This window comes from Geotrypetes seraphini, chromosome 5 (assembly GCF_902459505.1).
Source record: "Geotrypetes seraphini chromosome 5, aGeoSer1.1, whole genome shotgun sequence".
NCBI lineage: Eukaryota > Metazoa > Chordata > Amphibia > Gymnophiona > Dermophiidae > Geotrypetes > Geotrypetes seraphini.
In genome coordinates this window covers 248,994,766-249,017,974 of record NC_047088.1, presented here as the reverse complement: position 1 = coordinate 249,017,974, position 23,209 = coordinate 248,994,766, and the positions used below count along the sequence as shown (strand labels likewise).

Here is a 23,209-nt window from a genome sequence, read left to right as displayed (position 1 = left end):
TTATACACCGCAATACCACAAACAGGTCAGAGCGGTTTACAGAGGAAGAGACTGTATACAGACAGCGATATTACCAAAAACTTTCAAAATTACATTAACATGGTAAGATTAATCCATTTTAGAAGTACATCATGGTAGAAATGGAGTCAGATGATTTTAGCAAATTAGTAGATGTCACTAAACTGTTCAAAGTTGCTAAAACGCATGCGGATTGTGAAAAATTGCAGGAGAACCTTAGGAAATTGGAAGACTGGGCATCCAAATGGCAGATGAAGTGTAATGTGGACAAATGCAAAGTGATGCACATTGGGAAGAATAACCTGAATCACAGTTACCGGGTGCTGGGGTCCACCTTGGGGGTTAGCGCCCAAGAAAAGGACCTGGGTATCATTGTAGACAATACGATGAAACCTTCCACCCCATATGCGGCGGCCAAAAAAGGAAACAGGATGCTGGGAATGATTAAAACAGGGATGGTAAACAAGACTAAGAATGTTATAACGCCCCTGTATCGCTCCATGGTGCGACCTCACCTGGAGCATTGCGTTCAATTCTGGTTTCTTTATCTCAAGAAAGATATAGCGGCACTAGAAAAGGTTCAAAGAGGAGCACCAAGATGATAAAAGGGATGGAACTCCTCTCGGATGAGGAAAGACTAAAACGGTTAGGGCTCTTCTGCTTGGAAAAGAGATGACTGAGGGGAGATAGGATTGAAGTCTACAGAATCCTGAGTGGAGTAGAACGGGTACAAGTGGATCTAGGGGACACTCGATTAAGGGGACAGGGAAATACTTTTAAAACCAATAGGAGGAAATTTTTTTTCACTCTGAGAATAGTTAAGCTCTGGAAAGGTTTGGAGAAGTTCTTGGAGGAATAGTCCATAGTCTGTTATTGAGAGAGACATGGGGGGGGGGAGCCACTGCTTGCCCTGGATCGGTAGCATGGAATGTTGCTACTCTTTGGGGTTCTAGAATCTTGTTACTCTCTGGGATTCCGGAATCTTGCTATTCATTGAGATTCTGTATGGAATGTTGCTACTCTTTGGGGTTCTAGAATCTTGTTACTCTCTGGGATTCCGGAATCTTGCTATTCTTTAAGATTCTGTATGGAATGTTGCTACTCTTTGGGGTTCTAGAATCTTGTCACTCTCTGGGATTCCGGAATCTTGCTATTCGTTGAGATTCTGTATGGAATGTTGCTACTCTTTGGGGTTCTAGAATCTTGTCACTCTCTGGGATTCCGGAATCTTGCTATTCTTTGAGATTCTGTATGGAATGTTGCTACTCTTTGGGGTTCTAGAATCTTGTTACTCTCTGGGATTCCGGAATCTTGCTATTCTTCGAGATTCTGTATGGAATGTTGCTACTCTTTGGGGTTCTAGAATCTTGTCACTCTCTGGGATTCCGGAATCTTGCTATTCTTTGAGATTCTGTATGTAATGTTGCTACTCTTTGGGGTTCTAGAATCTTGTTACTCTCTGGGATTCCGGAATCTTGCTATTCTTTGAGATTCTGTATGGAATGTTGCTACTCTTTTTGGTTCTAGAATCTTGTTACTCTCTGGGATTCCGGAATCTTGCTATTCTTTGAGATTCTGTATGGAATGTTGCTACTCTTTGGGATTCTAGAATCTTGTTACTCTCTGGGATTCCGGAATCTTGCTATTCTTTGAGATTCTGTATGGAATATTACTACTCCTTGGGTTTTGGCCAGGTACTAGGGATCTGGATTTGTCACCGTGAGAACGGGTTACTGGGCTTGATGGTCCATTGGTCTGACCCAGTAAGGCTATTCTTATGTTCTTATGAGCAGAGATTTGTAAACCTATAATGCACCGACTCATGTCTAAGCATATTTGGAGTGGAACTGAGTAGTCTTGAGTTTTCTTCTCCACTCTTTTCTCCACTCCAGCTCAAAGCATTAAAATACCTGAGCTGCTGGGGATCCCCAAGCCCTCCTGCTGCAAAGGTCCTTTGGTAACAAGAACTGATCCTTCTCCCGCTTTCTCCAGCCCGTGGCTCTGTTCATGCACTCTTATTGCCCCACGCTCCCCACGTATGCTCAGATTTCATGCATACGCAAAACTGATTACGTGCAGTAGGGGGAGGGGAGTGGAGAGTGCCATGGGCTGGAGCACGTGGGAGAGGGAGCAGTTCTTGCCGCTGGAGGACCTTGAGAATTGGTGGGGCTTGAGGATCACTACCAGTCATAACAAGGGCCTGAGAAGTTTTGGGTGGGCTTGAGCCGAAAGCGGGTGGGCCCTGGCCCGCATGTGGCTATGCCACTGGGTGAAGCCGATGATAAATGCCAGGTTGTCTTGAATTCAGCTGAATTAATAGGTGTTCTGTGGATTTGCAGAGGCTAGCATAGGAGAAAGTTCTTTTTTCTACTTTAAAGCACTGATTTGTAACTTTATTCCTCCATCCCTTGTGTATCAATTAGTCTGTAAGTTTGTGGGTCTTACCCATTATTATTAAATTTTAAACAGTATGTCTAAATGTATGTTCATTTTTATTGCATTGTATCTCGCTTAGTAAATTTGAATAAGCGATTTATCAAATCAAAATAAAACCTGAAACTTGTGTGATTTATTCCAAAATCAATACGGAAAATGCATCACATCTGTACCTTGCATTCTCTTTACTCTGCCTTTGGACGGTTTTGCTTTAACGTTTCATGCAAAGCCGAGGTGAGAAGGAGGAAGTTCCTACATGGCTGTTATTTACTCGAAACCCCTAACCTTTTCTAGGATACAATGAGTCTGATTATTTGAAACAATGGATCCTTATGGGGCTCAGTATTGAGCAATTAATAGTCAGGTAATATCCTGGGAAAACATGGGCCATTTTCAGTTGGACTAAAGGCTTCCATTCAGTGACTAAGTCAAACTGTTGCTTTAAAGCAAACCTCAAACACCAATTTAATAAATGTTCAGCCAGTCCTGATCCAACTGATGTTGCAAGCCACAGAAAAGAAGCAAGAAATGGATTTTCTCATAAAGGTCAGTATTCAGATAATTTGTTTTAAAACAAATTAGCTTATAATTGTACTTTAAAATCAGCCTTCCTCTCCGTACCAGTTAAAGTCAAGTTGTAACATTACAACGTGAAAAGGTGCACTTCCCAGAGAAGAAAGACCTCAGCAAGACCTTACAAGATCTCAGCAAAATCATTGTCACCCCTATCCTAAAGGACCCGCGGATCAACCTTCCAACTACAGACCAATAGCATCAATACCACTTTATGTCAAAATAATGGAAGGCCTAGTAGCCAAATTCCTCACTGACTTTCTAGAAGACCACAACATACTCCACCATACGCAATCTGGCCTCAGAACCAATTATAGCACTGAAACACTACTGGGATGTGACATTACCAGGAAGTGATGTAACTATGGGTGAAGAGGCAGGAAGAAGTTTCACTCTGTTATCGATCCAGCTTATGGGGGCTCTCTGAGGAAGCCAACGGCGAAACGCGTTAGAGCCCGCTGGAGTGAGACTGCTTCCTAATCACCCGCGCAAGCTATGTTTCAGAGTTTTTTTTTTAAATACTTGAAACGTTTATAGACACCTTTGGTTTGAAAAAAATTACTTTGCTATCACAGTTAATTTCATCTCATAAGTTTCACAAATGAACTCTTTCTACCAACGGAGATGATGCGATGATAGAGCATTGAAACACTTATAGGGGCTTGTCCCCAGTTTGTGATTTCACCACCTTTTTCAAGGTTCTGAGCACCTCTATGGTCTATGAAAGACTCTTTTCATATAAGAAGTTCTCCTTGTTTTGTTTAGTTGTTTGGCCATATCTACAACTAGCATAATTGCTCACACGTAAATTTTAAGCACTTTAATACTAAGTCAAGCTAGAAGTCTATAAAGGAAAGTAGGTACCTAATTGCTTACTTTATGCAAAAGGCTCATGCCAGGTGCCCCGATTTAGAATTGTCCCCTTTCTGGCCAAGAAACAACACACCTAAATTATAAATCTCAAAACCCAATTCCAGTGTGGCTGTAAACTGTAATTAGTGTCTGACTGGAAGCTTTCCAAAAAACCCAATCAAATCCAGGGCTGACAGATCACAAATTGTGCTCCTCTTCTTATGCTGAGGTCTGGTCCCCCTGGCAATTCTTATGTTCTTATGTGAGCCAAGTATAAGACAATCAAGCCATTGTGACATCACTGATGAGGTTGGCTCTTAGGCATTACATAATATAACATAACATAACTTTATTTTTCTATACCGCCTTAATCAAAAGAATTCTAGGCGGTTTCCACAAAAGAGAAAAACTGGACAATCAGTGAAACACAAAAAGACATTAAAAAATTTAAAATTGATGGAGTAAAATTAATTATGTTAAAGATAAAAGCACAGATTAAGAGATAAATTTGTCAAATAATACTGTCTTAATTTCTTTTCTAAAAAGCGCCATAGGACATTGGTGGAATGAGGCTTTATGACATCACAATCACAGCTCTGGAATGTTGCTACTCTTTGGGTTTCTGCCAGGTACTTGGGACCTGGGTTGGCTACTGTTGGAAACAGGACACTGGGCTTGATGAATCTTCAGTCTGTCCCAGAATGGCAGCTCTTATGTGAGCCAAGTATAGGACAATCAAGCCATTGTGACATCACTGATGAGTTTAGTTCTTAGAGGAGGCATTATGACATCACAATCAAAGCTCTGGAATGTTGCTACTCTTTGGGTTTCTGCCAGGTACTTGGGACCTGGGTTGGCCACTGTTGGAAAAAGGATACTTGATGGACCTTCAATCTGTCCCAGTTTGGCAATTCTTATGTTCTTAACATGTATACCAGGTTTCAAAAGATGAAAGTCTGGCACAGGAATTGGCACTAATTTTGATTTAAGACAGGATCCGTGTCCTTTATAGAACTGCATTTAGCACCAATCTATTCTGGCACCTATTTTTGAGCACTATTTGGAGAATCCGGCCCTATGTGTGAGAGGCTAGAGAAACTGGGCCTCTTCTCCTTTGAAAAGAGGAGACAGAGGGAACATTCACGATAATGAAGGGAATAGACTTAGTTGAGAAAGACAGGATGTTTACCCTCTCCAATGTAGAGAGAACAAGAGAGCACTATCTAAAGTTAAAAGGGGATAGATTCCGTACAAACGTAAGGAAATTCTTCTTCATCCAGAGAGTGATGGAAAACTGGAACGCTCTTCCGGAGGCTGTTATAGGGGAAAACCCCCTACAGGGATTCAAGACAAAGTTGGACAAGTTCCAGTTGAACCAGAATGTACGCAGGTAAGGCTAGACTCTAGTATGGCACTCACTAAATTTAGAAGGGAAAAGATTCCGTACAAACGTAAGGAAGTTCTTCTTCACCCAGAGAGTGGTAGAAAACTGGAACGCTCTTCCGGAGGCTGTTATAGGGGAAACACCCTCCAGGGATTCCAGACAAAGTTAGACAAGTTCCTGCTGAACCGGAACGTACACAGGAAAGGTTAGTCTCAGTTAGGGCACTGGTCTTTGACCTAAGAGCCGCCGCGTGAGCGGACTGCTGGGCACGATGGACCACTGGTCTGACCCAGCAGCGGCAAATCTTATGTTCTTAGTGTGTGCTCTTATTGGTGAACGACATTCATTTCAAATGACAGCCCTCCAAGTATTCCCACTATTCCATGTGAATCTCTGTCCTTTAAGTTGCAAAAAAAAAAGGGGTGGGGACCAAAAAATCCCACAAAGAGAGAAGGAAAACCACACAACACAGTGGGGTAAACCCCTCCCCCCCCACAGTATCCAGATGAACACAAGAACATTTATTATGGGCATTCTTAATTATAGTGGGAAAAAGCAATTATCCAATGCAGATAGTGGTGAAACAAATAGGGAGACCCAACATGGTCTGTGTTTCAGCCACAACGTGCCTTCTTCAGGCCTCCAGATTGCTCCACTATTTGGTAAAAAAACATTGGAGGCCAAACATATATACTGTATGTTGCACTTTCTGGCTGTCTTGGCGGGAAAGTAATCCAAATCTCTAATCTTTACCACTGCCCCTTGCATCCTGATTTCTAGCTCCAGTTGGGTGGGGCATGGAGACTGAGCCAGCCCAATGCCCGCGCTCACAGCCCAAATTGCCCTGGTTCCTTGGCACCCATGTGAGACGCAGCCAGCTGTGAATGGTTCAGACTCGGTGTTCACTCAACGTACTGTTGATATTGCAGGAGCCAGATGGTTGCAGACAGGGAGAGGGCATGGTAGGAGGGACTGAAGGAGATGAAAGGAGGGACGGAATGGGAACGAGGAAGTAAGTGATTTGAGGTCTACTGTATGTGTTGTGGGAGAAGGAGAGTGACCCACATTAGGGGTAGGGGAAGGGGAAACGACAGCACACAGGGAATGTGTAGTGCGATGGTTAAAGCCACAGCCTTAGCACCCTGAGGTTGTGGGTTCAAATCCCACGCTGCTCCTTGTGACCCTGCGCAAGTCACTTAATCCCCCCATTGCCCAGGTACATTAGATAGATTGTGAACCCACTGGGACAGACAAGGAAAAATTCTTGAGTACCTGAATAAATTCATGTAAAACCATTCTGAGCTCCCTTGGGAGAACAGTATAGGAAATTGAATAAATAGTGTGAAAAGCTTCAGCCTCTGATAACCAGAGCTGGCATTGTGACATCATAATGCCTCATCCCACCAATGCCTAAGAGCCAACTTCATCAGTGATGTCACAATGGCTTGATTGTCCTATACTTGGCTCACTTCTGCTACATTTTGATTTCTAGAGTGGCGCAGTGGTTAAAGCTACAGCCTCAGCACACTGAGGTTGTGGGTTCAAACCCCCGCTGCTCCTTGTGACCCTGGGCAAGTCACCTAATCCCTCCCATTGCCCCAGCTCCATTAGATAGATTGTGAGCCTGCCGGGACAGACAGGGAAAAATGCTTGAGTACCTGAATAAATTAATGTAAACCATTCTGAGCTCCCCTGGGAGAACAGTATAGAAAACTGAATAAACAAATAATGTGAAAAGTTTCAGCCTCTGATAACCAGAGCTGGCACTGTGACATCATAATGCCTCATTCCACCAATAAGAGCCAACCTCATCAGTGATGTCACAATGGCTTCACAGTCCTATAGCTGGTTCATTTTTACTACATTTTGATTTCTAGAGTGGCGCGGTGGTTAAAGCTACAGCCTCAACACCCTGAGGTTGTGGGTTCAAACCCCCACTGCTCCTTGTGACCCTGGGCAAGTCACTTAGTTCCCCCTTACCCAGGTATATTAGATAGATTGTGAACCCACTGGGACAGATAGGGAAAATGCTTGCGTATCTGAATAAATTCATGTAAACTGTTCTGAGTTCCCCTGGGAGAAGGATCTAGAAAATGTCAAAAAGCAAAATCTGTCAATGTTTTCGGGAAGGATTAATATGCTCATAAATCCCACCAAACAGGATAAATCATTTGGATGCTGAACAAACCAGAGTAAAACTTCTCTAAAATATATATAAACACCCTTCACCCAACCCATCCATTGGCTCTTGGGTACATGACACTCGTTAATCTTTAAAAGTCACGTCCTCCATGTAAGACACTGAATGCGATGTACGCAGATCAGAATGAAACAACATGTTTCTTCCTCTCACTGTTGAACCTCCCGTTGACCACATTTGGTCATGTTTGCTGAAAGAAAAGTGGAATATTTCTCTTATCAAGCAGCAAGCTTAAAAAAATGTAGCCTGTGCTTCCAACTTCAGATATTTATCTGACAAAGGCCTTTTCGTAAAGATATTTCTCTTCTGCAAAACTGTGACTTGTGTTGCTCTCCCACAAGGCAGGGAAAACAGAGAAATATGAGAAAAAAAATAGTCCCCTCTAAGGCCTCAATTAGAAATTCAGGAGGAGAGAGAGAAAAAAAAAAGACAGTGTTATGGTGTGTGTTTACACTTATATATTTCTTTATTTTTTGATATACAGTATATTGGAAAGGAATCACAAATATACCACATGAATGCCTCCTGAGGAAATCGGAAAGTCATAGGACAGGAAGTAATTAAGAACTGGTTAAAAGATAGAAAACAGAGAGTAGGGTTAAATGGTCAGTATTCTCATTGGAGAAGGGTGGAAAGTGAAGTTTCCCAGGAGTCTGTGCTGGGACCGCTGCTTTTTAACATGATCCCGAGATGGAAATGAGCTAATTAACCCCCCTTTTATCAAACCACATTAGGGTTTTTTTTTAAAAATCGCCAGCCACTGCAGTAAAAGTTCTGACGCTCATAGAATTCCTATGAGTCGGAGCTTTTACCGCAGTGGCTGTCGATTTAAAAAAAACCCTAACGCAGCTTGATAAAAGGGAGGATAAATTGGCTGATGACATAAACCTCCCCTTTTATAAGCGGTTTTTTTAATCGGTCACGTGATGTTCTGAGCCGAGTGAGACGTGTCTTACTTGTGCTCCGGGGCCCCGGGTCCCCTCGTGCCTACCTTGCTCTCTTCTTGTGAGTCCTGTGCATTTCCTACTGGTCTGGGCAGTGCATGGACAAGTTTCTTCGTCTATCTAGTCCGGTCATGAGCGCCAAATCGACCCGGGCCGTCAAAGACCGAGAGAGCAGAGCAGCGCGGCCTGAACTGAAAATGGCGGCGGGGGATTTGGGCTCCGCGCTCCCCTTGTCAGAGGCCCACATTGCAGCGTTGTCGGCGTCCGTTGTGAGAGCGCTAGACTCCCGTTTTGATCAGCTATCGGGCCAGCTTACCACGCTTGAATCCCTCCTGACTGAGACCACGAGGCGGACGGGTGAGCTGGAGCAGCGAGTCTCTGCGGTAGAGGACACCACCACTGCTTCTTCAGCGGATCTGGCATCGATGAAAGCTTTGCTTCAGCGGCAGGGGGAAAAACTGGAGGACCTTGAGAACCGCTCCAGACGGGATAATTTTCGTCTGGTGGGTCTTCCGGAGGAGATTCCAGATTCCCGCTTGCTTGCTACACTGGAGTCCTGGCTCCGCACCGCATTACCTCTTCCGGATGGTGTAGGACCCCTGCGGCTCGACCGAGCGCACCGCCTGGGTCGGCGCTCTGATGAGCGTGAGCGCACCCGGGTTACAATTTTCAAGGTGCATAACTCGGCGGTGAAGGCTGAACTGATGCGGCAATATAGAAAAAATCATAACACCCTTTCCTTTGAAGGTGCTTCGGTTCGCCTCTTCCAGGATTATTCGCCTGCGCTTCAAGAACGCCGGAGGCGCTTTTCCTGGGTGTGCACGGCACTGTTTGAAAGGAAGCAGCGGTTTCAATTGCTTTATCCGGCGCTGCTGAAGATTTGGACTTCATCTGGATGGCGGACTTATGATTCGGCAGAGTCGGCGCAGGCCTATCTAGACGCCTTACCTGGAGAGTCTGGGCCTTCCTCGGCCCCCTGAGATCGCTGGCATGGCTAGAGTGTCGGCTACTGCTCTCCGGAGGAGGGGACTTTTCTCCCTTTTGGCCTATTTGGGCCTAGAGACCTGCTAACGATATCGGACTCGCTTGTGCACGGGCTCTGCGAGGCGGGGGGGGGGGGGGGGTTTCGGCCTTCCCCCTGGTACTGAACTGCCCCACATTTTTGTTTGTTGTTTGGGGGCCGGAGTTGGGCCATTTGACTTGAGTGAGTCTACAAGGGAGCGGAGTGAGGACTGGAGCTTCTGGTGCCTGAGATCTCTCCCTTCTCTCTGTCGTGGGCCCATAGTTGTTTGCTGCCCAAGAAGCTTTGGGGTTGGTTGGGTCTCTGAATGTTTGCATTTTGTTTATGGGGATCTCTGTTCTACATGGGTTGGGTATTGAGGTAGTATTTGATGGGGTTTGTCTTTTCCGGGGGTGTATCTGATTTGGTGAGGGCTGCTGTGGGGGTTCTAGTTTGATTGTATTCCGGACAGAACTGTGTGGAGCGGGTGGGGTGGGGGGCCCTGTATGCATCCACCCATGACTCTTTCTCCGCTTCACGTTTGTGGAGTGGGGTTTGGAATTGTGGTTGGGTTTATGGGAAAATTGGTTTGGGTGGTTGGGGGGGGTTGGGTTGGGATGGGTGGGGTTTGTAGGGGTGGGGGGTCCTCCGTCATTATGTATGCTCCTTTTGTTCACTATTTACAATGGTTTTGCTTTTGTCTTCTGTCATGCCATTTTGGGGATTATGGGTTGCTGGGCTGGGGGAGGTTTGGGTGTGGTTGGAGTTGGTTTTGGGGGGTGGGGGGTCCTCCTTCAGTATATTAGCCTTACTTTTGCTGTGCTCTTTTGTCCCACATTTGCTGTATTGTTCTCTTTAAGCGGTCACTGCTACTCTGGGGGGGGGGGCTGGGCCCTTGGGGTAGTTTTCTTTTGGATTCCTTTTTCTTCTCTCGCATCTTTTCTGACTTTCAGCTGTGAGTACCCCTTTTAGAATTACATCTTGAAATGTAGGGGGGATTACATTGCCTGTTAAGAGATCCAAAATAATTGCTGCTCTACAGCGCTATCGGTCAGATATTGCCTGTTTACAAGAAACTAGATTGACTGATGCAGAACATCTTAAGTTGCGTCATTCTTGGGTGGGGGAAGTGTATTTTGCTTCCTCTCCGGGCCGTCATGGGGGCATTGCTGTGTTGGTCCGCAAGTCTTCTCCCATTGGTGTCCAGGTTCTGGATAAGGAGCCTGACGGTCGATCCCTGCTTTTACGACTTACCTTGGGAGGGCGCTCCTATCTTTTGTTAGTGGTTTATGGCCCTAATTCTGGTGAATCCGCCTTCTTGCAGCGGTTGCTCCGCATATATTCTCGTTTCCCTGGTGATCCTCTATTTCTCCTGGGAGATTTTAACTTGGTCATGACTCCTGATCAGGATAAATCCGGATCTCCCGTTTCTTCCTTGGGTTCTAAGAGTCACCTTCTTTCGGACTTTTGTGAATCTCTTTCGGTTGTGGACCCTTGGCGCCTCCTGCACCCTGAGGTTCGCGACTACACTCATCTTTCTCGTGCCCATGGCACTTGGTCTCGCTTGGATCATATCTTCTTGTCTTCCTGTTTGTTTTCTTCCGTTCAATCGGCTGAGATTGGAACTTCTGTCTATTTCGGATCATGCCCCGATTTGGGTAGATGTTTTCTTGGATTCTTCGTACCTCCGAGCGTCGTCCTGGCGGTTTCCCTTCTATCTTGCACAGGATAAGGAATTTAGTACCTTTTTGCAGGCCCAATGGGATGACTATTCAACGAATAATGCTTCCCACATGGATGATCCTATTTTGTTTTGGGAGGCTGGGAAGACGGTGATTCGAGGTCATATCATTTCATTTCTGTGTGCTCGTAACAAGCGTATTAACCAAGGGATCGTTACTCTCGAACGGGCCTTACGTTTGGCGAAGCGGTCCTTTTCTCTTCATCCTTCTCAGGAGACTCGAGACTGTTATCTGTCTACTCAGGTGGCCTTGAACTCACTTCTTCATTCCCGTTCCCAAAAATGTAAAGCCTTTTATCAGCACCGTTTCCATCGTAATGGGAACAAACCTGGACGCCTTATGGCTCGTTTGGTTAACGCTACGACTGGTAGGAAGCCGATTTTATCTTTGCGGACCCGGGGCGGTGGGGTGGTGTCTCAAACTTCTGAGATCTCCGGGGTTTTGTTTGATTTTTTTAGTCGGTTATATGAAGCTCCGGATGATGCTTCTTTGGAGATGATGACGGACTATCTTCACTCTTCTGGGCTTCCTCGTTTGTCGGAGGCTGCGATTTCTTCTCTTAATAGTCCGTTCCGGGCAGTTGAACTAGAGTCGGCCATTAAATCGCTCCGCTTTGATCGGGCTCCGGGCCCCGATGGGTTCTCGGGTGACTTCTATCGGCTCCTTTCCCCTTCTCTTTATGGACCTTTGTTGGCATATTTTAATGCAGCAACTGCTTGTGGTTCTTTTCCGCGCTTTGCAAACGAGGCCCTTATTACCTTGCTCTTGAAGCCGGGTAAGGATGCTGATTTGCCGGGGTCTTATCGCCCCATTTCTTTAATAAATGTTGACCTCAAGCTCTTTGCTCGCATGCTGGCTGATCGTCTTGCTCCTCATTTACCACAGCTTATCCATGAGGATCAGGTTGGTTTTGTGCGGGGCCGCCAGTCAGTTCACAATGTCCGCAAGGTACTTCTTGCTCTTGCTCAGTGCCAATCTCGCCAAATTCCGACGCTATTTGTTAGCCTGGATGCATCCAAGGCGTTTGATAGTATTCATTGGTCTTTTTTGTTTCGTACCTTGGAGTATGTTGGGCTCGGGGGGTTCTTTTTGGATGCTGTGAGTTCGCTTTACTCTAATCCGCATGCTTCTCTGCTTGTTAATGGGACCCGCTCCGACTCTTTCCCTATTCTTCGTGGTACCCGGCAGGGTTGCCCTCTTTCCCCTCTTCTGTTCCTTCTTTCCTTGGAACCCTTGTTATGCACTCTTCGGGGGTTCGCGGAGGTCAGAGGTCTCTCAGTTGGCGACTTCGAACTTAAGACTCTGGCGTATGCCGATGATATGTTCTTAATTCTTACCCGCCCTGAAGACTCTCTCCCGGCAGCTCTGGATCTCATTTCCGAATTTGGGTTTTATTCGGGGCTGTCCCTTAATTTGGATAAATCCTTGGCCTTACCTTTTCCACCGGATTTACGGACTTCCTGGAGGGGTGTTTTTCCTCTTCGTTGGGCTGATTCCGCTTTGCGGTACCTGGGGGTTACCATTCCGCTAGATTTATCTGGTCTGTATCGGTTAAATGTGACGCCGCTGTTTCAGGCTTTACAAAATAAGTTACACCTTTGGGAATCTCTTCCTTTCTCGCTTCTGGGTCGAGTACACTTGTATAACATGTTATTAGTTCCCTGTTGGCTTTATGTTTTTCAGGTCCTTCCCCTTTATTTGTCTTTTCGTGACGAGCGCAGATTGGAGCGCCTGGTCCAGAAATTTCTTTGGGCCGGTAAGAGACCTCGTTTGTCTTACAAGCGGGCGGCGACTCCCTGGTATAGAGGGGGTTTGGGCTTATTGAATCTTCGCTATTTGACAGTTGGTTGTGGCATGAGGCATATTAATGATTTCTTTAGGGGTACTTCAGCGTTCACTAACACTTCTCTAGAACTTACTTGTTTTCATTCTGCTCACTTTAGTGCATATCTACATTCTGTCCCTCCCGTTGCACCTGAGTCTCTTTCTCTGAAAGTATTGCTTCGACCCTTGAAGAAGGTTTGGCGTTGGGTCTGTAAATTTCACACTCTTTCTTCCTCGGTTTCTCCCTTTCTACCTCTTCGCTTTAATGGTTCTTTCCTGCCTGGGATTGACGGGCCGAGTTTTGTTCGGTGGGGAACGAAGGGCATTCATTATCTATTTCACTTGGTTAATGATGATGGTACCCCTAAATCTTTTGCTCAATTGCAAGCAGAATTTGATCTTCCCTCTTCTGACTTTTTTGCTTATATGCAAATCCACCATTACATTTCTTCCTTACCTCCTAGCTCCTTGCAGGCCTCCTGCCAAGAGTCGTTGTCCACGGCCTTTACCATTGGTTCACAGGAGCCGGTCCCCCTCAAGTTCCATCATCGCCACTTGAAAGATGAATGCCCTTTGTTTGACTATTCTCGGCTACGAGATGCTTGGTCTTGTGATCTCGCTGTAGACTTGCCTTCGGACATACTTCTTCAGTCTGTCCGACGTCTGCCAGCATTTCGTAAATATACCACCTTTTGGGAACAACATTTTAAATTGATTTTTCGATTATATGTCTCTCCTAAAAGGGCTTATTTGGCTCACTTTCGTTTAACTGCAGCCTGCCTTCGCTGTCAGGCTCCGGAAGCCAGTTTGGGACACATGTTTTGGACTTGTCCTCGGGTACGGCAATTTTGGCCTGCTATCTTTGCTTTTGTGGAGAATCTTTGGCATGTTACCATCCGCAGCTCACCTTTGCTTTTGTTTGGGACTATTCCTCACTACTTTCCACGTTCCAAAGGAGTTGCAGCTTTCCTCAAGTGGTCTATCCTGATTTATTTGAAATGCATCTTGCTGAAATGGCTTGAAGCTGAGGCTCCGGACTATTCCCTTTGGAGGAGCCGCATGATTGCTCTCTTGATGTGGGAGCGACGGGATGTGACCGATTTGTCCTCTCGCCAGGGCCGCCTTTTCCAGACTACTTGGGAACCCTTCTGGACTACTTTGACCCCTCTGGCTCGTAGCCGGATACTTAACTGATGCTTTGTTGTGTTTCTCCTTTTGTTTCATTTTCTGTATAGCTTGCTTTTTGTTTCTTTTTGGTAATTGGACGGAGGACCCAGGGGTGGGATGGGGGGGGAGGGGGGTGTTTTGGGTTGGGTTTGGGGGAGGGAGGTTCTTTGGGGGGGATGTTTCAAACTCTTTTGAGCTGGTTTTTGATCTTGTTGTGTCACTCTGTTGTTTTCTGGATTGCTCAATAAAAAAATATATTTGACCATAAGCGGTTTTTAGTACCGGCCGGCGCGCTGAATTTTCTGCACTGCTCCGCTGCTCAAGAGTTCCTATGAGCGTCAGAGCAGCGCGCCGGCCGGTGCTAAAACCCGCTTACGCGGTTTTGTAAAAGGGGGGACGTTATTGAAAGTTGTTAAATCACAAGAGGATTGTGAAAAAGTGCACGAACACCTTACAAGGCTGGGAAGACTGGGCAACCAAGTGGCAGGTGGCATTTAATGTGAGCAAGGTCAAAGAACATAAGAACATAAGAAATGGCTTCGCCGGAACAGACTCTAGGTCCATCCAGTCCGGCGAACCGCACCCGCGGAGGCCAAGCTAGGTGTTCTCTGCTGAGAAACCTTGTTTACTCGTATCCCCCAATGTGATTTGCAAGAAGGTGTGCATCCAACTTGCTCTTGAATCCCAGAATGCTGGTCTCCATCACGACCTCCTCCGGGAGAGCGTTCCAAGCGTCCACCACTCGTTGTGCGAAACAGAACTTCCTAATATTTGTCCTGGGCCTGGTGCCCCTCAGTTTCAGCCCATGACCTCTTGTCCGGGTCACATTTGACAATGTGAATAACGATGTTTCTTGCTCTATTTTGTCGAATCCTTTTAGTATTTTAAAAGTCTCTATCATGTCCCCTCGCAGTCTTCTCTTATCAAGTTTCAAGTTTCATACAGATTTGATTAATCGCTTCATCTAAATTCGAAGCGATGTACATAATGATAAAATTACAATATAAAAATAAAATCATAGAAGATAATACTAACAAGGTTAATGACAAATTTGACAAAACTAGAAACAAAAGGAAAATATAGGGAAGAAGTTACAATTTAAATAAAGGTTAAATAAACATATAGGGAAGGCACATAAGGGGAGGGTAAAGATAATAATTTTAATAAGATAAAATTTGAAAGGAAGATAAAAATTGAAAGTGAGACTTGAAAGAATAACTTTAAGAGAATCTCATGATTGTTAAAAGGTCACTTAGAAGCTAGTTAGTTTATGAAGGCATCATTAAAAAGGAAAGTTTTTAGTTTACTTTTAAATTTATCTAAATTAATTTCTTCCCTTAGATAGCTCGGTAGAGAATTCCAAGTCTGGGGTGCAGTGACTGAAAAAATAAACTGACGACGCGTATTTATTATTTTTAACGATGGAATCGTTAATAGATGCTGTTCGGCAGATCTTAAAGTTCTATTAGCTGTATAGGGGATTAGCAATTTGTGAATGAAAGCTGGAGTTTTATAAAGAAGTGATTTAAAGGTGAGCAAACTGAGTTTATAAATTATTCGAGGGTGAACAATCCCAGTTTTCCGAGGCGTTCTTTGTAGCTCAAATTCTCGATACTTTAACTAGCTTCGTGGCTCGCCTTTGCACCCTCTCCAGCAGGGTTATACCCTTCTTTAGTTAGGGAGACCAGTGTTGGACACAGTATTCCAAGTGTTGTCTGACCATTGCTCTGTAAAGCGGCATTATGACGTCCGCCGATCTGCTCGTGATTCCCTTCTTTATCATTCCCAACATCCTGTTTGCCTTCTTTGCTGCCGCTGCGCATTGAGCCGACGGCTTCAGGGTCCTGTCTATCAGTACCCCCAGGTCCCTTTCTTGTTCGGTCTTGCCCAGTGTCACACCTAACATTTTATATTCATGTTCCTTGTTGCATGTGGGAAAAAGGAACCCGAATTATAGCTACACGTTGAAGGGTTCCACGTTACGAGTCACTGCCCAGGAAAAGGAACTAGGGCCCAATTTCTGTAACTGGTGCCTAATGTTAGGCCAACTAGATAAGCGCCTGTCTAAATTGAATAATAATAATTTTTATTTTTATATACCGCCAAAGCCATAATAGTTGACAAGCTCAATTAAGCTTTTTAACTGGCAATAATTGAAACTTAGGCGCCTATCAAGAAAGAGCGATTCTGGAACAAGGCGCCTCTAAAAATTTAGGCAGCCTTCAAAAAAAAAATAGGCGCTATGCATGTAAGGCGTGGGCGTGGCTTCGTGTTAGGCGCCTTGTTACAGAATCGCTGCTCGTAAGCGTGCTTTCGCGCTCGCGTGGCCGCCTAACTTTTAGCTGTGCCTAGAGCTGGCCTATTTATCGGGCGCCTCCAAAACAGGTGCCGCTCAGCGGGATTCACTAAACAGCGCCCAGTTTTACTTGAATCGTGCTGAACGGTGCCTATTTTGGCGCCTAACTTTTGGGCGCTTTTCTTATAGAATTTGCCCCCCAGGTGTCTTTGTTGAGGATACGTTGAAACTCTCTGCTCAGTGTGCAATGGCAGCTAAGAAAGCAAATAGAATATTAGGAAAGGAATGGAAAACCACAATGAGAATACAGTGGAACCTTGGTTTACGAGCATAATTCGTTCCAGAAGCATGCTCGTAAACCAAATTGCTGGTATATCAAAGCAAGTTTCCCCATAGGAAGTAAGGGAAACTGCTTTGATTGGTTCCACCTCCTTCCCCCCCCCCCCCCCCGAGGCTACCGGCGCTGCTCCATTCTCCCCCCCTTGAGGAATCCGACGCTGTTCCAAACCCCTCCCCGCGATCCAGCTTCCCCCCCGCTCGCCTTGCCCCCCCTCCACCGCGATCCTACTTTCCTCCCTCCCGAGCAGTCAATGACACTCTTTACCCGATTTGGCACCAGTGCCGGTGCCCGAAGATCCTCCCTCTTCTGGCACGGCTGGGCGGTGCGTCGGAGATCCTCCTTCTTCTGGTCTGGGCTGGGCTGGACTGGCTTTGAGCATTTACGCATGCTCAAAGCCTTCTGGTCTCGCTCTCAATCTCGGAGAGAGCGAGACCAGAAGGCTTTGAGCATGCGCAAATGCTCAAAGCCAGTCCAGCCCAGCCCAGACCAGAAGAAGGAGGATCTCCGACGCATCGCCCAGCCCAGGCCGCGCCAGAAGAGGGAGGATCTTCGGGCACCGGCACTGGTGCCAAGTCGGGTAAAGGGTGTCATTGACTGCTCGGGGGGGGGGGGAAAGTAGTTTCGCAGTGGAGGGGGGCAACGCGAGCAGGGGGGGATACCGGATCGCGGGGGGGGGCACTCGTACTGCGAGGCAAGCTCGGTTTACGAGGCACCAAGTTTGCGAATGTTTTGCTCGTCTTGCAAAACACTCGCAAACCGAGGTACCACTGTATTATAATGCCTTTGTTTCGGGCCATGATGGACCTTAGCTCAAATACAGTGTGCAATTCTGGTCATTTCTTTCTTAAATTTTCTATACTATTCTCCCAGGGGAGCTCAGAACGGTTTCTCTGTCTGTCCCGGTGGACTCACAATCTATGTAATGCACCTGGAGCAGTGTGGGGATTAAGTTGACTTGCTCAGGGTCACAAGGAGCAGCGTGGATTTGAACCCACAACCTCAGGACGCTGAGGCTGTAGCTTTAACCACTGCACCACACTCTCCCCAAGATGCAGTGGAATTAGAAAAGATACAGGCAAGGGCAACGAAAATGATAAAGGAGGATGGGACGACTTCCCTATGAGGAAAGGCTAAAGTGGCTGCGGCTCTGCAGCTTGGAGAAGAGACGGCTCGGGGGGGATATGATAGAAGTCTATAAAATAGCGTTTTTTTGCTACTTCTGCTTGTCTGCGGTGTTCTTTGCTCACGTGTTTAAAGACAATAGACTGTTTTCAGTCCAATTCTTTACATGTGAGTTTGCAAACCCCCCCCCCCCCCCTTTTTACAAAACCGCGATAGTAGTTTTTAGCACAGGCCGGCGTGCTGAATGCTCTGTGCTTCTCTCAATGCTCCTATTAATTAAGAAGAGTCATAAAATGTAGAGAATGACATGGGGACAAATTTGTCCCCACTGGAACTCTTTCCTGTCCCTGCCCTATTCCTGCAAGCTCCGTCCTCATCTGCCCAAGCCTCACACGCTTTAAAATCCTAAGTAGCAACATTCTAGAGCTCTGATTGTGATGTCATAATGCCTCATTCCACCAATGCCTAAGCTCCGTCCTCATCTGCACAAGCCTCAAACACTTTAAAATCATAAGTAACAACATTCCAGAGCTCAGATTGTGATGTCATAATGCCTCATTCCACCAATGCCTAAACTCCGTCCTCATCTGCACAAGCCTCAAACACTTTAAAATCATAAGTAGCAACATTCTAGAGCTCTGATTGTGATGTCATAATGCCTCATTCCACCAGTGCCTACGCTCCGTCCTCATCTGCACAAGCTTCAAACACTTTAAAATCCTAAGCAGCAACATTCTAGAGCTCAGATTGTGATGTCATAATGCCTCATTCCACCAGTGCCTAAGCTCCGTCCTCATCTGCACAAACCTCAAACACTTTAAAATGATAAGCGTTTGATGCTTGTGCGGTTAAGGCAGAGCTTACAGGAATGGGGCACGGACAGCGACAAAACTTATGGGGGACGGGACAGGGAAATTGAGTTGCTGTGGGGACGGGGACAAATTTGTCCCCGTGCCATTCTCTAATGTAGAGCTTATGTAACTCATTCTAAAGATAGCTTGAAATGCATATCCATTTTCCTCTTTATTTGAACGAAGCTACGAAATGACCCTGAACTGCCCTTCCTTTCCCGTTTCAAATGCATTCCAGCTTTTTTGGTACAATTACGGCCCCTTTGTACAGACCACCTCAAATGCATTTGAAACTTAGCAGAAAATCAATGTCAGCCTCATTCAGGGGGTAAATGAAGAGGATCAGAATTGGATTTCTTTACTGATTGCTTAATGCAGATGTTTGGGCTTGAGCAATGCAAGAACACTTAGCAGCTGAATGCTCGTGGAATACTGCCAATCTTATCTTAACATTTTATAAAAGCCAGAAATAAATATGTCTTTTCGAAAATAATCATCCTTTTCAGTCTCATGGCACATATACAGTATCCTTAATTGATGTCATTTTAGAACCTCTGAGAGGTTTCTTCTGGAATGAAAACAAATTGAACAGTGGGCTGGAGTTTTAGCTTGCGCAGTGATCATAAGAACATAAGCGTTGCCTCTGCCGGGTCAGACCAGGGGTCCATCGTGCCCGGCAGTCCGCTCCCGCGGCGGCCCCCCAGGTCCATGACCTGAAAGTGTTCCCTACCTAACCTAAAATGTCCATACCCTGTTCGCTCAATGTCCTGTAAGGTAAACCTCTATCTGTACCCTGCTATCCCCTTCGCTTCCAGGAAGTCATCCAGTCCCTTTTTGAACCCCAGAATTAGTACTCTGTCCTATCACCTCTCCGGGAAGCGCGTTCCAGGTGTCCACCACCATCACATTACACTTCTCCCTCCGCATTCGAGGGGGATGTGGGCAGAACACAGCTGTGAACACCGAAAAGCCGCGAAAAACTTCTTGCATGTTATTCGCGGTTTTTCGGTAAAATAGACCTGAAAAAAGGTAATAAACCGTAAATAACCCGACCTGCGATTTGCTCCGAACAACGCTGGGAGCAGCGATGTCCTTCAGGAACCACCAGAAGCAGCGATTTCCAATCTGAAATGCCGGGTTCAGGGACGAAAATTAGGGGGCGGAGTCGGCAGCAGAAAAATCACGAATAAGTGAATCCGCAGATACGGAGGGAGAAGTGTAATTCAAATGCTGGTACCGATATTACCCCCCTTTTACAAAACTGCGGTTTTTAGTGCAGGCCAGCACTCTGAATGGTCTGCGCTGCTCCCGACGCTCATAGGAACTCTATCAGCCTCGGGAGCAGCTTCGGTGGTTTTATAGAAAAGGAGGGGGGTGGGGTTAATAAGCTTTATCAATTTCCTAGATCAGTGTTCTTCAACCACCGGTCCATGGACCAGTGCTGGTCCACAGAAATTTCTTGCCGATCCACAGGGCCAGCACGTGAATCAGGCCCAAAACAGTGTTCTTCAACCGCCGGTCCACGGTGCGATCGATGCGGCGTTATCTTCGAGCCAGCTCCCTCTTCCTAACTGATTCAGTGCACAAAGCCATGGGCAGCGGCTCCTACGGGCATCCTGCGCCTGAACCAGAAGCCTTCTCCTGACTTTGCAACGTCAGAGGGAAGGCTTCCAGATGAGGCACGGGACGTGCAAGGTGCAATTAGTACTATTATGGGGGCGGGGTCATAGAAACATAGAAACATAGAAGATGACGGCAGAAAAGGGCTACAGCCCATCAAGTCTGCCCACTCTGCTTACCCACCCCCTGTCTATGCCCTAATGACCCAATTTCCTTATCTTGACCCTCGTAGGGATCCCACATGGGTATCCCATTTATTCTTAAAGTCTGGCACGCTGTCTGCCTCGATCACCTGCACTGGAAGCTTGTTCCAATGATCAATCACTCTCTCTGTGAAGAAATACTTCCTGGTGTCGCCATGAAATTTTCCGCCCCTGAGTTTGAGCGGGTGCCCTCTGGTGGCCGAGGGTCCCTTGAGAAAGAAAATATCATCTTCCACTTCGACACGTCCCGTGAGGTACTTAAATGCTTCGATCATGTCTCCCCTCTCCCTACGTTCCTCGAGAGTGTAGAGCTGCAATTTGTTCAGTCTCTCTTCGTACGAGAGACCCTTGAGCCCCGAGATCATCCTGGTGGCCGTCCGTTGAACCGATGGGGTGGACATTGGGTAGAGATGAGCGGGGTCTGGCCCACGACTTAGCCCAGTGTTCTTCAACCGTCGGTCCACGGACCGATGCCAGTCCACAGAATAATTCTTTTATTTCTGCCGGTCCATCGGTGTAAAAAGGTGTTGCGATTATAGTTTCAAGTTTATTAGATTTTTATATACCGCCTATCAAGGTTATCTAAGCGGTTTTACAATCAGGTACTCAAACACTGTCCCGGTGGGCTCACAATCTATCTAATGTACCTGGGGCTATGAAGGTGACTTGCCCAGGGTCTCAAGGAGAAGCACGGGATTTGAACCCACAACCTCAGGGTGCTGAGGCTATAGCTCCAACCACTGCGCCACACACTCCTAATCATACTTCAAGGCGGTTTATATATTTTAAACAAAGGGGATACATAAAGAATTAAATTAAACAAACAAATGTACCAGCATTTATGGCACTGCCATAATGGCATGGAGAATGCCTCTTAAACCCAGCTTTTGGCCCAGAGCCTCCGCTTGCAGCCAGCTCCCAGCCCACCACTTCTTCCGGAGGGCCATGGGAGGACGGTCCACCCCTCTTTGCTCTGCCCTCTCAGAGCAGGCTGTCAGAGCAGGGAAATTGAAGCGGAGGAGTCGCACCCCCCCCCAATCCCTACGTTGACCAGTGGAGGTTAGGAGAGAAACAGAGAGGAGCCCCTCAACTCAGGTTCCATCCAGAGGTCCTCACAAAGATAGACACGGTTGCCACGGCCACGCCTAGCGTTGCCACTCAGGAGTCTGACGTTGCCCCCGTTCTGCCAATAGTTCACATCGGGCCAATTGTACCATCAGTGACAGCTTTTATATAGGCTTTGTCCCAAATATTCCGCTTGTGTGTGTACCCTCTTTTTTTTAATCACCGTGCATAAGGTCAGCCTACCTAAAACCACCCAGATACCAACAACAAACAGAGGAGCGAGAAGGGAGAAAAAGGTCTTTCGGTACTCACCTTTATGCAGGAGTAAATTGCCGAAATAAAGACCAACGTTGCCAGCATCAGGAAACAGGTCAGATAAAAAGCCAACATGAACGGGGAGCTGAAAACAAGGAATCGAGGGTTTTATTTCACCATATTAAGAAAAAAAAAAATAATTTACATACTTCTATCTTCCAAGACATCCAGTATTTAGGGCACATTTGATAGGTTTGTGAGCTTCCACCACGACACACAAACACCCTGTAATTCTATTCCTTGCATCTAGACCACTACTAATGACAGGGATGTCAATTCAGAGCGGTTGGCATGAGCTTCTGTGGAGGTGTTATAATACATGGGCACTATACAAAGTTACAGGGGCTTCTGTAGCGGTGTTACAATACAGAGTTATTAAGACCGGCATAATTTTGGCATAATCAATCAATCATCCTACTTATGTTACCGGCACATTGATCGTCCTGCTTATATGCATGTGTTTATACCAAATTAATCGTCCTACGTATATTCACATCTAATATTAGGTTCACTATTGCAGATAAGTACACAATATTTACAAACCTCCTAAGGAGTTTGGCCTATTCAACTAAATTTAGTCTACAGTATAATCTCGTTATAACGGACTCGCATATAACGGAACCTCGCCTATAGCGGACAAGGTCCGCTGGTCCCGGCCGAGCGCCATTATAAACATACAGAAAATCACCGGATATAGTGGACTCGCATATAACGGACTTTCGGATTTAACAGACAACTATTTTGGTCCACAGAGCCGCTTTTAGCTGTAGTTTTATTTGGCTATAACGGGCGTGCAGGCTCCGCCTACAAGGAACGTTGCATGCCAGTGATATAGTATCAAAATGCAGCCCAGAAAAAAAATGACAGAGTATTTTTCTTTCCAATACAGTGTTCTGGTTTGCAATCATTTCGTGCCATACCAACGTTTTGCTGAGTTTTGTTCTTGATGTTGCTGATATGGTTGTGCAGTGACTGTTGTTCATCGATTTACGTTGTTTCAAGTTGCCCTAAATAAGGTTTTAAAAAAGGCAACTCTGGATATAACGGACTCTGGATATAACGGACTGTTTTTGCCAGGTCCCTTGAAGTCCGTTATAACGAGATTATACTGTATATCAGTGGTCTCAAACTCAAACCCTTCGCAGGGCCGCATTTTGGATTTGTAGATGCTTGGAGGGCCTTAGAAAAAATAGTTTACGTCTTATTAAAGAAATGACAATTTTGCAAGAGGTAAAACTCTTTATAGTTTATAAATCT

At 45.9% G+C, this 23,209-nt stretch overlaps 1 protein-coding gene across 1 annotated transcript in view; it reads right to left on the bottom strand.

Moving 5' to 3' along the window:
- Positions 1 to 23,209, bottom strand: part of ADCY5 (adenylate cyclase 5) — a 477,676-nt gene that overhangs the window by 69,222 nt on the left and 385,245 nt on the right. Inside the window, 1 exon segment of the mRNA XM_033944132.1 lies at positions 21,950 to 22,037. Within this exon segment, the coding sequence (XP_033800023.1) occupies positions 21,950 to 22,037 (88 nt within the window).